This window comes from Diplotaxodon limnothrissa, linkage group LG14, assembly GCF_057381915.1.
Source record: "Diplotaxodon limnothrissa isolate DT_005_m linkage group LG14, D_limnothrissa_male_GT1.1, whole genome shotgun sequence".
Taxonomy (NCBI): Eukaryota; Metazoa; Chordata; class Actinopteri; order Cichliformes; family Cichlidae; genus Diplotaxodon; species Diplotaxodon limnothrissa.
In genome coordinates this window covers 19133007-19149856 of record NC_140609.1, presented here as the reverse complement: position 1 = coordinate 19149856, position 16850 = coordinate 19133007, and the positions used below count along the sequence as shown (strand labels likewise).

General features: G+C 38.3%; 1 protein-coding gene across 1 annotated transcript; it reads left to right on the top strand.

The window, feature by feature from the left end:
- The first annotated feature begins 5356 nt into the window (after positions 1–5356).
- Positions 5357–16678, top strand: LOC146618726 (sodium- and chloride-dependent GABA transporter 2-like). The gene is made up of 14 exons (XM_085370355.1): positions 5357–5516; positions 7576–7710; positions 9174–9314; positions 9415–9502; positions 9675–9807; positions 11627–11761; positions 11833–11936; positions 12054–12178; positions 13677–13789; positions 13866–14003; positions 15715–15817; positions 16070–16170; positions 16247–16417; positions 16586–16678. Exons 1-14 carry the CDS (start codon positions 5357–5359, stop codon positions 16676–16678), a joined length of 1740 nt encoding a protein of 579 aa, XP_085226481.1.
- Positions 16679–16850: the final 172 nt, after the last annotated feature.

The following is a 16850-nucleotide window of genomic DNA, read 5'->3' as shown; positions in this document are numbered from 1 at the left end:
CAACCAAAACCAAGCATCACACCAACCATCACCTCTATGCATTTCATTATTAGTTATTACTAATCTCTGCAAGGGCGTAGATTTGGCATGAACGGAAGGGACGTGTCCCCACCAATATCCAGCGATTATTGAATTGTCCCCACCAATAATTTGATCCCTTCGAGTAAAGAAAAACAACCCGATAGAAAGAAAACCTAGTAGCCTGCGCTGCAAGGAGAAGAGGAGGATGGCAGCAAAAAGGAAGAACCTGGATATAAGAAAGTATTTTTCAAAGAAACCTGTAAGTCACTTAAAGTCAAGTTCACTCATATAATGTGTCCGTCACAATAACGTTACAGGCTATGCTAGGCCATACATGCCAGCACTCCCGATTCTTCCGGGGAATCCCGAATTTTAGTGCCCCTCCCAAAAATCTCTGGGGGCGACCATTCTCCCCAATTTCTCCCGATTTTCCACCCGGACAACAAAACTGAAAAGCCATATCCCAGACTGGCCCAGCCAATTTCAGTTTCCAACAATGGCTACTATTACTGCAGCTACTTAGTTTTACTCTTATTACTCTTTCTGGGTCGCAAAATAAACTTTTAACACATTTTCAGGCGAGAATGTAGCTGTGTAAACATCAAATAACTTAAACATGTTATTGTTTGGCCTTTTTCAGTGCTTTAGTTGTGTTTTATTTGTTGGTGAGTAAAACGGTTTGGCTGAGATTAAAGTTATTAGATTAAATTAGATTAAATAAAACTTTATCAATCCCTCGGGAGGATTCCTCCGGGTTCTCACACAGCTGAATAAACTGCTGTCACACAGCAGTGTGTGAAAGCAGCTGTGTGAATACAGCAGTTTATTCGACCATCTACGCCAGCGTCCGGTTATATTTTAGACAGCAAGGAGCAGACGGCAGGTGACGTAATTCTGAAGGCTAGACCGTCCAATTTCACAGTCGCTCATTTCCGGTCTACCCGGCTTTCGGAGGACCCGGCCCACTTAGACCACAAAGGCCGGGTCCTCAGGTGGACGCAGCCTCTGAATTTGGACACTCCCGGCCTGTTTCCGGCCGGACAATAATAACGGTATTTTATCCGATAAATAAACACTGTAAGATTCACGTTTTTTGTATATATATATATGTACATATATATCCTTTTATCAAGAAGCAAAAACAAAAAAGAAAAAATAAGAAACAGGGCAGGGTTCGATGGTTGAATCATCCGTCCTCACCAATGCCACAACCAAATCTACACCCTTGAATCTCTGGTTCTCTTCCACAGCATGTCTTTGTCCTGTCCTTCTACCCTCACCCCCCAACTGGTCGTGCCAGATTGTTGCCCCTCTCTGAGGTTCTGCTGGAGGTTTTTTCCTGTTAAACGGGAGTTTTTCCTTCCCACTGTCACCAAAGCACTTGCTTATAGGGGGTCATATGATTGTTGGGGTTTTCTCTGTTTTCTTATATTATTGTTGTGTATTTACCTTGCAATATACATTACCTGGCAACTGTTGTTGTGAATTGTCCATTAAATAAATAAAATTAAAATTTTTATAACAAAACTCAGAACTAGGAATTGCAAAATATCACTACAATAGAAAACCATGAAATGATACAAAACAAAAACATAAATCACTTCTAAAAACCCAGAAGAACTAATAACTCACAGAAAAACTCAAAATCCTAGAACTTGGATCCAGGATTTTCCCAATGTGGAATAAAAAAGTAGAAATCAAATAAAGCAGTGGGTAAATAACTGGATTGTTTTCACAGACCATCATCACTTAATGGCCAAGATGAAATAATGCATTTCTTAACACATTAAAAAAAAAAAAGAAGTTGTTTTACAGTTTTTTTCAGTCGCTAACAAGCGTTTGTCCAAACAGTTGTCACATTTGCAAAACTCTAAACACAATTAGCACAGCATCGGTCTGTTGTGGCCATACCATTCACACATTTCATGTCGTGTTCACCCAATATGCAGTCAGTGAACACATTTCCACAATGCTTACATTTTCTTAACAGACAAGCTATACCTCCCAACAAAACTATGGACTGTTCTTGTAGTATCTACGAATGTTAACACACAACATCCCACAATAGCAAAAACAATATTCCAAACCTTAGATACAGTATAAAAGCCTCTGCTTCTGCAATGATATCAGTACAAAAACAATATCAATATCAAAAATATATCTCAGCTGATAATAAACAAACAACTGAATAATTGAGACACAGCTTATTTATGTTGGGTAAATTGGGCCAACCACAGCTTCTTCCATTCTGGCTTAGACTCAGTGGGGTTTATAAGGCAAGACCTTGAGGAGTGATGTTTTTGGAAACAAAAAAAAGACAAACACTGTAATGTCTGGTCGAGGAAGAGTAAGAGCAAGGGGCCCAGGGAGAAGAGCAGGCCCAAGGAGAGGGCAAGGTAGAGGTGTAAGAATGCGTGGTGGTGGCATTCCAAGGGCTGCAAGAACAGTAGTCAGTGATGAAATCCGTGCCACTATCATTGACCATGTAATCAACCATGGTCTTTCACTAAGAGAGGCTGGTGAAAGAGTGCAGCCCAATTTGAGGCGGTCAACGGTTGCCTCCATTATACGCATCTTTCAACAAACCAACAGGTAAGTATTGCATTTTACATGGATTGTTTCTATTCTCACTTGACATGTCAATATGGTCATACAGTAATGCATATGTTGAATTTTTTGTCTTTCTAAAGAATGTCTTCCACCCTCTGGGGGAAGAGGAAAGCTCCTCAGTAATGATCAGGAGCTTGCCATTGTAGAAATGGTTACTGCAAATAATGCAATAAAACTGCGTGAAATTCAAACTAGAATTGTGGCGGACCATGAGATATTTGACAATATCGATAGAATCAGCCTCACAACCATTACGCGGACATTGTCCAAACACAGAGTGCGGATGAAGCAGCTCTACACTGTTCCCTTTGAGAGGAACAGTGAGAGGGTCAAGGAGCTACGACGACAATATGTCCAGGTATAGTGTATATTCAATCCAATGTCCAGTTCTATAAGCTTTGCACTTTGCAAGTAGGTAACCTACACAATACTAGGTTACAGTACAGTATGGTATACAGTAATAACATGACTTACATAAACTTTGTTTCAGAGAGTTATGGAATTGGAGGCCAACCAGGCCCCTCATGAATTCATATACATCGATGAGGCAGGATTCAATCTGGCCAAAAGGCGTCGACGTGGACGAAATGTAATTGGAAAAAGGGCCACAGTTGATGTGCCAGGACAGAGAGGGGCAAACATTACCATGTGTGCAGCAATTGCAAATGCAGGATTACTCCTTCACAAATGTCAGGTTGGACCCTATAATACAGAGCGCTTGCTTGCCTTTCTCAATGATCTCCACCAGCGCCTGGTTCCAGAGCAGGGTCAGGAGGGTGAAAACATGAGGACCTTTGTAATTACCTGGGACAATGTGGCTTTCCATCACTTGCAAGCAATAACAACATGGTTTGAAGTCCACCCAAGACTGGTAAGTCTCTTCCTTCCACCCTATTCACCTTTCCTCAACCCCATAGAGGAGTTCTTTTCTGCATGGAGGTGGAAGGTTTATGACCATCAGCCACATGACCAGATGTCCCTCCTTGAAGCCATGGATGCCGGCTCCAGGGACATCACAGTTGACGATTGCCAAGGGTGGATCCGACATACCAGGCGGTTTTATCCCAGGTGTATCGACTTGGATAACATCAGATGTGATGTTGATGAAAACATGTGGCCTAACCCTGAAGATCGCAGAGATTAGATGCAAATTTTTTGCCTTTTTTTAGCCCCCCTCCCCCCCCCCCTTTTTTATCTTGGCTTTTTGCTGTTGTTTTTTTGTTCAGAATGCTCTTGTGTGTTTCATGGATATTTTGTTCACTGTAAGCAATACTGTAAAACTTTCTCTGTCCTATCATACCGTGTTTCTACTGTACCTCCTGTGGTAAACAGTAAAGAAACAAAAACTTGTTTGCTTTTTACTGGAATGCTTTTGAATGTGAACATTACTGTACATGTGGACATACAGTTACCAACCAAGACATTTCTGGTGTCAAAATGGTGGATTGCATGTTTCGCATGCAAATACCTGTAAAACTGAAACATAAAAGTCTATGCAGTTTTTGTAATGTCAATAATAGCCAGTATTTTGAAACCTGGTGTACTTTGATTGACTGCATGTACCTTGTGGAGTGAAAACAAGTGTTATTCTTTGACAGACTAATTTCATTTTGAGTCAGATTTATAGTGTTTTTGTACAGTTAGTGTGTGCAGAGAAAGATGTGTTCTATTTTGAAATGAAGAGTTAGTATATATTTAACAAAATGTATTTTTGAGAAGGAAATTATCCATTTGGCCAATTGTGTTTTTGTAGGTGTGAGTCTGTGTTAAGAGTTTAGAAAAAGTATCTGAAGTATGGGTAGGCGCTTGTTAGCGATTGAAAAAAACTGTAAGATGATATCATGGAGACATCTGACAAATTTACGAAGCAGTATCTGTATACCACTAGTCAGGGTAATATTAAAGAGTGGCCCATGATAAGAATTGACTGATGGGTCTTCGCTTTTATTCTCTGACGTCCATTTATCTACAAAAAGAAAGTATTGAAAACTCTTAGTGTCTTTAGACCTTAAATACAATCTGGCAAAGCTGGAAACAAAGAATTTTGCAGAGTCATGCACCTTGTTTATATTTAACTGAAAAATCCCACATCCCACACAAATGTACTGAGAAACTTTCCTTTGTGCTTCAGCTGTAGGACTTTAGCTTAAATATTTAAACTAAAATTTAATATTTAACTACTTTCCTACTAACCTTGCTAAAACCTGTTACTCAGTTATTCATTTGAAATTCGGCTGTCCCCACCTTCTGGGCCAGCCTTAGAGAACCAATCAGAAGCTACTGCAACCACAAACACAAACTCACAGTTAAATTAGAGACAGGAGACCCCAATTTTAAGTGCACCTCCTCTTCCTCTCCCATCTTTTAACTCGCAATCTTCTCATGGCTTTAAATGGTTTCCTTTAAACTTTTACTTTGACCAACACAAAAGCCTGGCAAGTATAGCTTAACGATCGGCAGTTGTGACATAGTGATGCAGCACAACTAAATTTTAACCCCTCCTATATCTGAGATGCATCTTGAAAAACATAGACCCCAACAAGTTAAAAGTGAAACCTTTGAAACCTTTTTTTTTCATCCAGTTACTCTCCTGGAGTTAATTAATTTTTCTACTGAAAACTTATTAACTCATTCTTCAACACAGAATTGGCAGAGAATATAAAGGCAGTGACAATTAGAGCACCAAGCGCAGTGCCATCATTGTCCGCACCCTGAACCTTTAGAAATGATGAAAAGAAAATCTATGCAGAGAGACACACAGCCAGAGGTGGAGGAGCGAGGACACTGGGGAAATAAGGTGGAATTTCTCCTTGCTGTGGCGGGAAATGTTGTCGGCCTGGGGAACGTGTGGAGGTTTCCCTACCTCTGTTACAAAAATGGAGGGGGTAAGCAAATGAGGAACTCACTACATTAAAGGTGTATTAATCTTGTAGGATTATATTGATTGTGCAAAGCATGAGCAAAATAAATTACAAAACAGTACTAGTTCAAGGTCTATTATTACTAGTTCACAGTCACTGAAATGAGACTGAAAGTGTGACTTCAAACTCCATTGGTACTCTAGGAAATGTTAATTTTATCACTTGAGGTAGCTCACATGACAACTGTAGGTGAAGTCAAGCAGGGCTCTCTATCTGTTTGAAGCATTTTGGATTTGGCAGCAGGTTGATTCCATCAAATCTGATGCCAGCATCCAAAGTGAAGACTCTGCTCCACTGAATCCAATAGCATCCAGTCCTCAGGCAGCTTGATTGTTTGCAATAGAATCATTATAATTAAAAAAGAAGAAAACAATATTATTAGTTTATAAAAATCTGCCTCTTGTAGTTTTTTTGTGAATTCAACTTTCACAAACAAAGTTCTAGTAAAAAGTAGTTGTAGCAGCAGTAGTAGTAAAAGTACTAGTCAAACAATTCATTAGTAAAAATTTCCTTTAATAACTTCCCAATATGTCATCTTAATTTTGGTAGTATGTTTAAACAACTGATATATGTTTTGTTTTTAAAAGCATATACCAGGTCCTTGTTTAATATCATTGATTTACGTAAAGCCTTTGATACAATAGATCATTCTTTACTTTTACGGAAGTGTGAAAGGTATGGTTTAAGAGGTGTTGTACAATTTTGGTTAAATAGTTACTTGAATAATAGGTTCCAATATGTGAGTATTAATAACATGAAATCTAAACTTAGAAAAGTAACTTGTGGAGTTCCGCAAGGATCTGTTTTGGGACCTAAGTTATTTTTACTTTATATAAATGATATTTGTACAGCCAGTGATACTTTAAAATATGTGATGTTTGCTGATGATACAAACTTATTTTGCTCTGGAAAAGACATAAAGAAATTACTGAAAACAGTGGAAACAGAACTCATGAAGTTAAATAGATGGTTTGTATTTAATAAACTATCATTGAATGAAAGTAAAACAAAATTTATGTTATTTGGAGGTAGTAAAAGTAATATTAAAGTAAAATTGAATTTAAATAATGTTGAAATTGAAAGAGTATATGAGACAAAAATTTTTAGGAGTAATTATTGATGATAAACTTTGTTGGAAGCCCCACATAGAACATGTGAAACGAAAATTATCCAAGTCTATTTCTATTCTTTATAAAACAAGAGATTTTTTGAATAAGAACTGCCTTTATTTATTGTATACTTCCCTTTGTTTGCCTTATATGACCTACTGTGCAGAAATTTGGGGGAACACATACAAAACATATTTGGATTCAATATTTAAATTGCAAAAAAGAGCTATTAGAATAATAAATAAAGTTGGATATAGGGAGTCCACCAACCAGTTTTTTGTAGGATCATCTATGTTAAAATTCATGGGCATTATATATTCTAAAACTTTAGAAATGATATATCGTGTGATGAAAAAGAATGTTCCAATTTGTATTTTAAGTATGTTTCAACTAAGAGATGGAAAATATGATTTGAGGGGGTCTTATAAGTTTGAAATGCCTAAAGTGAGAACCAATGTTAAGTATAGATGTGTGTCAGTTTTGGGAGTGAAATTATGGAATGGACTTAATGATGAACTGAAGATGTGTTTTTCTTTGTCATTCTTCAGGAAGATTTTAAAAATTAGTATTATACAAGGTTATAGAAATTTGGTTTGTTAAAATTTTTTTGTGTTGATTTAATTTCTTGATTTATCATTGATTTCTTTTCAAACTGTTATACAACTTATTTATCAATGCTATTTATTTTCTTGGTTAAGGATTTGATTATTTCTATGGGGGTAAGGGATAGGATAAGTATAAGCCATAAGGCTTCAGCCTATTCCTTTTTCGGTTTCTGTTTGAGTACTTTTATGTAAAATTATAATCTGTTGTTGTTGTTGTTGACTGAAATAAAATTTCAATTCATAATTGAGTAAGCTTGTTACTCAGAAGCTGCACAACAGGTGTGTTTACTGTGTATGTTTTTAATTCAGGTGCATTCCTGGTGCCATATCTGGTATTTGTGGTAACCTGTGGTGTACCCGTGTTCCTGCTGGAGACAACTATAGGGCAATTCACCCAGGAGGGTGGCATTACCTGCTGGAGGAAGCTGTGCCCATTAGCAGAAGGTAAGCTGTTCATGTTATCCTTCTCTTCAATGGCCATTTATTCACAGTCTTGCACAACTGTGTCTCAAAATGTAGTGAACAAGTTAATAAGTATTTAAAGTTAAGCCAATTCTGTACTTATCACAATCTTCAAGTTATAAGTTCAAGCCTTAACTGAGAACTGGTAACATTGTGTTTTGCAAGTCATTCTCAGTGATTTGCTGCTAGGCAGTTCTAAAGGAACAAGATGTAATTTCTATGCATTTAAATTTAATATGTTAAGACTAATATTATGTGTGTGGTTCACTTTTCTACATTATCTCAAATATTTTCCATGATGTTCAAATTAGAAATACTAAATTTTATTAAATATTGGAATGTGTTTGTCCCGTTTACTGCAGACTGCTACCCAGCTAATGTATAAAACAGTGTTTGTGGCACTCTTTATTTATGTTTTTAAAGGAATAGCACTGGACTATCCCACAACTGAATTCTACACATAAAAGCTACTGTAGCTGCAAGTTTTTGGACCCATTATATTTTAAGTTAGCAATTAGCAACAGAATGCAAGCAGCCTGAAATAAAAGTTGACTTTAAAGTTGCACATTATTACGATGTATTATTATTATTATTAGGATTTTGGCCTGAAAAGTCTTAACATTTTGCTGAAAGCATTGAAAATACAGGCAAGTAACAATTACAGCTCACCCAACTTTTCACTAGGCTTCCTTTTCACATGTAACCTGCTACAGTATCTTGACATATTATTGTAGCAAAAATCTGAATACGCACACATGTATTTCAATACCCGCACACAAATCAAATATGCTCATTCAAAATGAAACACACACACACACACACACACACACACACACACACACACACACACACACACACACACACATCCAATATATCCTGGGAAAAATAGGATCTCTCAATGCACAACAACCTTGAAGCAGATGGGCTTCAGCTGTAATCAAGTGCCACTCAGATAAGGACCAGGAAACTGAGATTCACAGAATCTCACCAAAACTAGAGAAGAGAGCAAACTTTTTTTCTGATGGTAGGTTTGGCATAGAAGCATGAGTCCACACTGCCTTGGATCAGTGGTTCAGGCTGGTGGTGGTCGTGCTGATGTAATAATGTGGTGGATATTTTCTTGGTACACCATGTGCCCTTAAGTACCAGCTGCACATCGTTTAAATGCCAAAGCCTATAGTATTGCTGCTGACCTTGTCCATCACTTTATGACCAGAGTGTAGCCATCTTCTGATGGCTACTTTGAGCAGGATAATGTCATGTTATCCTGTTATATCACAAAATCATCTTAAACTGGTTTCTTGAATATAACAATGAGTTCATTCAAATGGCCACCACAGTCACAGACCTCAAGCCAAAACTGCTGAGTAACCCTAAAACAACAAGAAGTCTGAGTAATTGATAAATGGAGATTTTTGTAATTATTATCTGTAAATGCCTTTCAGGGATAGGCTTTGGTGGACAACTAATCCTTTTCTATAGCTGTATGACCTACATCATTATTCTTTCCTGGGCTTTGCTCTACCTCGTGTTCTCCTTCAGCTCTCAGCTCCCCTGGGCCTCCTGCAACAACGACTGGAACACAGGTAAAATGCAAAGATTATTTCCATTTTCCAATAAAAAATTGTCAAAGTATGTTTAGGTATTTAAACTTTTGTTCTGATACTTTTCACACTCTCTTCTCAGAGGGCTGTGTAGACTTTTCAACAAAAAATAACACCGTCCACTGGACCAACCAGACAAACTCGACCTCTGCAGCCACCGAATTTTGGGAGTATGTCTATGTAGATGGACTGAAAAAGCCTACATACCAAGTTATTTAAAGCCCAATAAAACATTTTGTACCTTTTCCAGCTATATATATCTATATCCTTCTACCTATCGATCTGTCTGTCTATCAATCTATATATTGTTTTTTTTACCTTCTGCATTTAATTGACTTCTAGACGACGAGTGCTGATGATCTCTGGGGGCATTGAGGAAATAGGCAGCATCCAGTGGGAGGTGCTGTTGTGCCTCATTGCTATGTGGATCGTCTGCTACTTTTGTATCTGGAAAGGAGTCAGATCTACAGGAAAGGTAGTTTTGCTGGTAAATACAGTGGGGGAATAATTATTTGATCCCCTGCAGAAATTATAAGTTTGTCCAAATACATGACTCTCTAATGACTCTCTAATTTAAATGGTAGATTAATTTCAATGGAATGAGGCAGAATGTGACATAAAAGTTATGGAATTAATTGATTTTTATGTCATTGAATGAGATAAGTATTTAACTTCAAGTGTTAGCTACCTCCACAGATTTCCCATATTTTGTGGACAAAAAAACAGAAAATTGTTGACAACGATCTGTGGATGCAGATTGTGTGTGGCAATGAACGGACCCCTGCGCAGATGGCAGAAGGAAAAATGAACTTAAGAGCTGATAGGTTTGTAACTTAAACCTATTTGCTGGAACGTTCAAGATAATTTAATTACACAGCAAAGCAAGACACGAGTAGGCAAAGTTCTTTATGTTTCTAGTGCACGGGAGAGAACTGGACAAACGCCGTTCCTTCGCTCGACCCCAGTTGCTCTCGTCCCCCCCCCCCGTAACACTGCTCTTTTATTGAGGTTACATGAATATACATAGGTTCATTAACATATGATGTCTACATACAAACAAAGAGTACCTTGCCTGTGCGTTGTGTGTGTGTGTGTGGGGTCAGAGTGTGACCCCATAAATGACTTCCCTAAACCTGCTGGTCTAAACAGAAGGCACTTAGCCTAAAACAGATATAGATACGTTTATCCTACCATAAAACAATAAGACAAGGTACGACCTCTCCCATGCTCCCAGAATGTGGGTGTGAATGCCAGAGCACTCTGGAATGAAAACAACGTCTCTGCAGACTACTAAGGATCAAACCTCTATTGTCTACAACTAATTATAAAACTCTAAGCATATATAAGTAGATATTTCTAAGCATAAATGATAATCAAAAATACAAATCCAACAATAACAAAAGGCTAGCATTTTATTTAGGCGCAAAAACACAAAGGTACAAAAATAAGAAAAACCAAAAGCCAATAACTAATCAAAAATGTGAGAAACTAAATGCAGAGCAACATACAGGACAAATAGACGTAAAACATTTTGTTTTTGTTTGTTTTTGTTGAAACAAGAGGAAAATTGGGCTGTGGAGAACAGACATGAATGCACACGAGAGACAGGAGAAATATGGAATGAAAAACAAGGAGGGGAACATGTAAAAAGAAAAGGGAAACAAGACGCAGAGACGCACACACACAACCAAATGCAACAAGGGAGCGAGGGACACAGGACAAAGGGGGGAACAAAGGAAACCTAATGAACAAGGAAATTAAGTGAGATCACAAGAAAACTCTGAAGCAATAATAAGAATAAATTCAGGACTGCCTGTTGAAACTTAAGTCATAATGATAACACAAAACACTCAAAAAACAAAACAAAACCCCACAATAAACTCAGAAGCTGGCCCTAAGACCCAGAACTGTGACAGGAGCATCTGTAACTGATTAATTCATTGATTGATTGCAATCTGTGTGCCACATAGGCCACAACAGCAAATCTATGAGAACCAGAGTTCTGGCTAGGCTGTAAGGGCTCAAATACTTATTTCATTCAATGACATGGAAATCAGTTTATAACTTTTATTTAATGTGTTCTTTTTGGGGATATCTTGTCTCCCCCCCCCCCATTAAAATTAAATTACCACAAACATTAGAGACTGTTCACTCCTTTATAAGCAATCAAACTTACAAAATCAGCTGGAGATCAAATAATTATTTTTCCTCACTGTAGCTCTATATACAGTATGTATACATAGTACATATTGAGTAAACACTTAAATGCTCTGAAATGTTACTTTTTCCCACAGGTGGTATATGTCACAGCTACCTTCCCCTACGTGATGTTGTTAATACTTTTGATCCGTGGCCTCTCTCTTCCTGGAGCATTCGAAGGAATCATGTTTTATCTTCTGCCTGAACCCTCACGACTGATAGACCCTCAGGTACTAGCTCAAATCTCTAACAGTGTCTGACACAGGTGGACAAGTGTAATACTGTTGCTTTGTTGGAACAGGTGTGGATGGAGGCTGTGAGTCAGATCTTCTTCTCCTACAGTATCGGTGTGGGCTCCCTAACTGTGCTGGGAAGCTACAACAAATACAACAACAACTGCTATAAGTACATGATGATCAGTAGTTATTTACCTTAATTTTAAATAGATATTTAAATATTAACAACCTCATATTTTGTCACATGCAGTGACTGCACTTTGCACTTTGTTTTTGTGATTTGCAGAGACTCTCTGATGCTGTGTTTGCTGAACAGTGGTACCAGTGTTGTAGCTGGTTTTGCTGTGTTCTCGGTGCTGGGATTCATGGCTCATGAGCAAGGTGTTCCCATTGCAGAAGTGGCAGAGTCAGGTATATATCACAAACATGCGATCATATTCTCCTGGACCCATAAATGTGACATAACAGTGATCCATAAATGGACTCAATCTTACATAACAATATTATGGGAGCATGTCTCAACTGGTCACAGACTTGGTAACAGAACAAGAAAGACTTTAAAATTTTCAGGGCTCTGTTTTAATTGTTAAGCTTGATTTGGGGGAATATTATTTTTTGGAATGATTTCTGTCAGGGCTCATTGTGCAGGCAGGTGGAGATGTGGATCCAAATGAAGGACTCTGAGATGGAAATGTAACTGAAGACCACACACAGCTTTATTGCTGGCACCAAACAAAAACAGAAATCAAACCATAAAACTGGAACACACAGGCAGGATCTGGGGGTACGAAGTGACACTGAGCACAGGAAAACACAGGGCTAATATACACAGGGTGGTAATCAGGGAATGGGCAACAGGAGGGAGACACAGCTGGGAGAAATTGGACTAACGAGACAGGGGAGCAGTAGAACTGAACACACTCACATGAGACACAGACCTTCACAATAAAACAGGAAACAAGAAACCACTAAACAAAGAGGCAGACAGAGAGGCAGACAGAATATAACACATGGAACTCAAACAATACATGAAACAACAAATCCTTAAACACGGATAAACAGAAACATGAAACTCTAATAATCATCACCACCACCATCACCACCACAATCACTACAAGAGAATAAGAAAACAATCCATAATCCAAAAACACACCAAAAAATAACAACTCAAAGTACTGGGTCAAAGTGACCCAGAACCGTGACAGATTTCGACATTTTTGTTTACAAAAGCTTAATTTCTCAGTAGTGAGTTTATACCTAATCTATGGGAACTTGTTTCCAGCACTGGAAGAAAAACAACGAAGTACTTTTGCCACTGAAAATTCAAAATTTACGATATCTAAGAAAACTTAATAAGAAAATTGGCAACATTTTCACACAATGTTGGCATCCAAACATTGTGTGAAAGTTTCCTTGTTATCTTGATTATAGGAAGAGGAGGAATGTGGAACAGAAGGATTGGTTTTTCTGTGGTATTCACATTTCTATAGGAAAACCGAATGCTTTGCTAAATGTTTGTGTCAGGAAGTTGACATTTTGTGATGCTTAACTTGAAATTAAGACTTAGGTCTCACTGGCAAAAAATAATTTTTACAGCTGTGGAAACTAACTACCATACTAATCAGGTCTCAGCATCCTTTGAGTTCCAATAGTCAGACTATATTATGTGGGCTAAATCAGTCAGTGCCATTGTGCCATCACAGTCAAACACGTGAGTAATGGTGAAAACCTGATGTCATTTGATTTTTCCCTCTTAATATGAACAGGCACAGGTGATTGTTCAATTTTCTGCATTTCTGCTGTCATATTTATGCCATTACACACCACAAAAATGTACAAACTAAAACACAAACATTTACCACTGGCTGGCATGTTTGATATGTTCTGGCATCATGCTGTTGTGTTTCAGGTCCAGGCCTGGCGTTCATTGCATACCCTCAGGCTGTAGCCATGATGCCCCTGCCTCAACTGTGGTCCATCTGTTTCTTTGTTATGCTCATTCTCTTGGGTCTGGATACACAAGTAAGACACACAACTTTGGAACATTGCATTTATGCTTTGAAATTTACTCAGTGTGTTTTGTCCATTTTCTGCACAGTTTGTTGCCATGGAAGTAGTGATGACGTCCTTCATCGATATGTTTCCCAAAGTGTTGCGCAGAGCCGGCCGAAGGGAGATTTTTCTCCTTCTCTTCTGCTTAATATGCTTCTTCTCTCAGCTTGTCATGGTTACTGAGGTCTGTATGTAATGTATCACTGGCAGAAAATGTTTTGGAAATGTGTGTAGGGGTCTAAAAGAAAAAAATAAACATTACATATCCTAATTGTAATCCAGGGGTCCGTTCTTCGTACCTCGCTAAGTAAGTTAGCTGGGTTTGATTGTTGACGATTTCGCATGATCTTGGATCGTTCGGTTCTCCGAAGCTCATCCGGGACTTGCTGTCATAGCAACAGATCCGTAAGCGTAAACCTGCTCGGAAGCAGGTTTACTTTATGTAAACAAGATTAGATCGCGGCCACGCAGGTATGTCCGCTTCATGTATACGAAAGCAACAGCGATATTTTACCACTGTTTTTCCATAAATAAATATTATCAATGTAACTAAAGATAATGCAGTACTTGATCCTTTTATTGATTCCATACAGATACATACAGGTCATTTCCTAAAAAAAGGGAAATGTACTATTAATCATTCTATTTCATGTATTTGATTATTTCAGATGTAATTCATATTTCAGAGTAGTAATTGTAAATTACGTCGTGTAATCAAGATGAGAGACCACGGCTATAAAAGCGAAGGTGGATTTGGGAAGCCTGTCGCAGCCATGTCCTGTCCGTATACGCGAGCAACCCATTGCGGAAGGTGCAAGATTGATAAGGAGAGTTTTCAGAATTCAGCGTATATTGCGGGACAGACAGGATCCTTTAGCTCAGCGCGACAGTGTGCTCATAGAGAGATATCGATTTTCCCGTGAGGGTATTATTCACTTAACCAACTTGTTGATGAGGGGGTGCAGGACCACCACCTGTCTTTTTTTGCTCTGCCCTTTTCTTGGTTGCCTTTATAAACAAACAAACAGATTATTTCAGGGTCTCTTTTCAAGAGACTAAAAGCAATATAAGTGATAAATATTACCATTCTGTAGAATATTCTTATTTCACTTTTACTTGTTCACATGTTCTCGTGGGTCCTGTTGTGGCTCTGATGTGAAAGAGGATATAATATAATATAATATAATATAATATAATATAATATAATATAATATAATATAATAAATTTACCCTACCGCCTACTGGTATTGGCCAGAGGGGCCGATGGCGTGATATGGCAGCCTGGCTTCTGTCAGTCTGCCCCAGGGCAGCTGTGGCTACACCTGTAGCTGCTTCCACCAGTGTGTGAATGTGAGAGTGACTGAATAGTGGCATTGTAAAGCGCTTTGGGTGCCTTGAAAAGCGCTATATAAATCCAATCCATTATTATTATTATTATTAAATTACTTACGAGTTTAATTTGTCAGAAACTTTCTGCCAGCCCCTCTCTCCTTGCTTTTGCAGCCTTTGCAGTGTTCCCTTGCGTTTTAATTAAACTCTGAAACTCCTGAAATCCCTCAATCAAGAGTTCTTGCTCTGCTGCCGAAAAATACTGAGCGCGCTCCTTCGACATTTCGCCGACCAATCAAAGGGTTGCCGATCAATGTTTCTACTATCGATGCGTAGCCCCTGTTAAGCCACCCAGTGATCTCACATTACTTCATCCAGCTATACTAATCGTCAACAACAGGTGTGTTCGAAGAACCGGAATAGCGAGCTCAAAGTTAGCGAGATGATTTGATCTTGGATGTGTCATTTGATCTTGGATGTAGTAAGCGAGGTACGAAGAACGGGCCCCTGATTTTAGTGAGGAAAATAAATGCATGCAAAATCAATATCTGTGTCATTGTCTCTAGGGAGGGATGTTTGTGTTTCAGTTGTTCGACTACTATGCTTGTAATGGAGCTTGCATCCTCTTTCTATGTGTGTTTGAAACTCTGGCACTGGGTTGGATATTTGGTAGGTGTGCTCTTCTTTTTACATCTCACACTAATGATGTCGTAATGATGACATGATCAGGGAAGTTTTCTCATATATAGGGGCAAATCTTGCAGACACTTGTGAGGACATTATAATGGAGTCTTTACATGGGTGATTATGACTCCTTTGGCTGTCATTTAACCTTTATGTGAAAAAAATACATCCATGGCATTCCATTGACACCAAGTGTGATCTTTATACGTTGTTTATCTTGTTTCTTCTTCTATTAAGGGGTAGATAAGTTATATGACATAATAAAGGACATGACAGGAACACGAGCCAACTACTTCTTTAAACTCTGCTGGCTCTACCTCACACCACTGGTCTCACTGGTGAGTTGGGCTTTAAGTATTAGGATACCAACACTCAATTCTCCACCAACTAAACCATCTCCTTTTGATTTCTCAGGGCTCTTTTATATGTTCTTTAATTGAGTACCAGCCTCTGACCTTTAATCGGTGGTACATCTATCCATCCTGGGCATATGTGCTGGGGTGGATACTGGCCCTCTCCTCCATCCTGCTTGTTCCAGGATGGGCCCTGTATAAGCTGGGCACTGAGACTGGGACTCTAAGTCAGGTGGGATGACTGTGTTATTATTTTAAATATATAGTTAAACAAAAATGTAAGACTTTCATGTTTACTGGGTGATTTTTAACGTAATAGAAATCATGGTAATAATAGCCTTTTTAGAATTATTATAAAACTTTTAAATTAAGTTTTTCTCCATTTTTCTCCATTTTGTAGCGTTTCCATCATCTGTGCCAGCCTAATCTTGAAAATTTAGAGAACCAAAAGAGGGAAACTCAGCTAGAGACCATCAGAGAACTTCTGCAGTAGTTCACACTCAACTGATACAAAAAGTCATCTGATCCCTTTGTAACACCTACGATTTGGAGTTGAACGTGATGTCACTTTCTCTGTTTTCCATTAAAAAAAAATTCTCTTTTTTTCCACTTCTGTACCCATTTGAGCTGCATCATAGTCATTTTTTTCTTTTTTTTGTTTATAC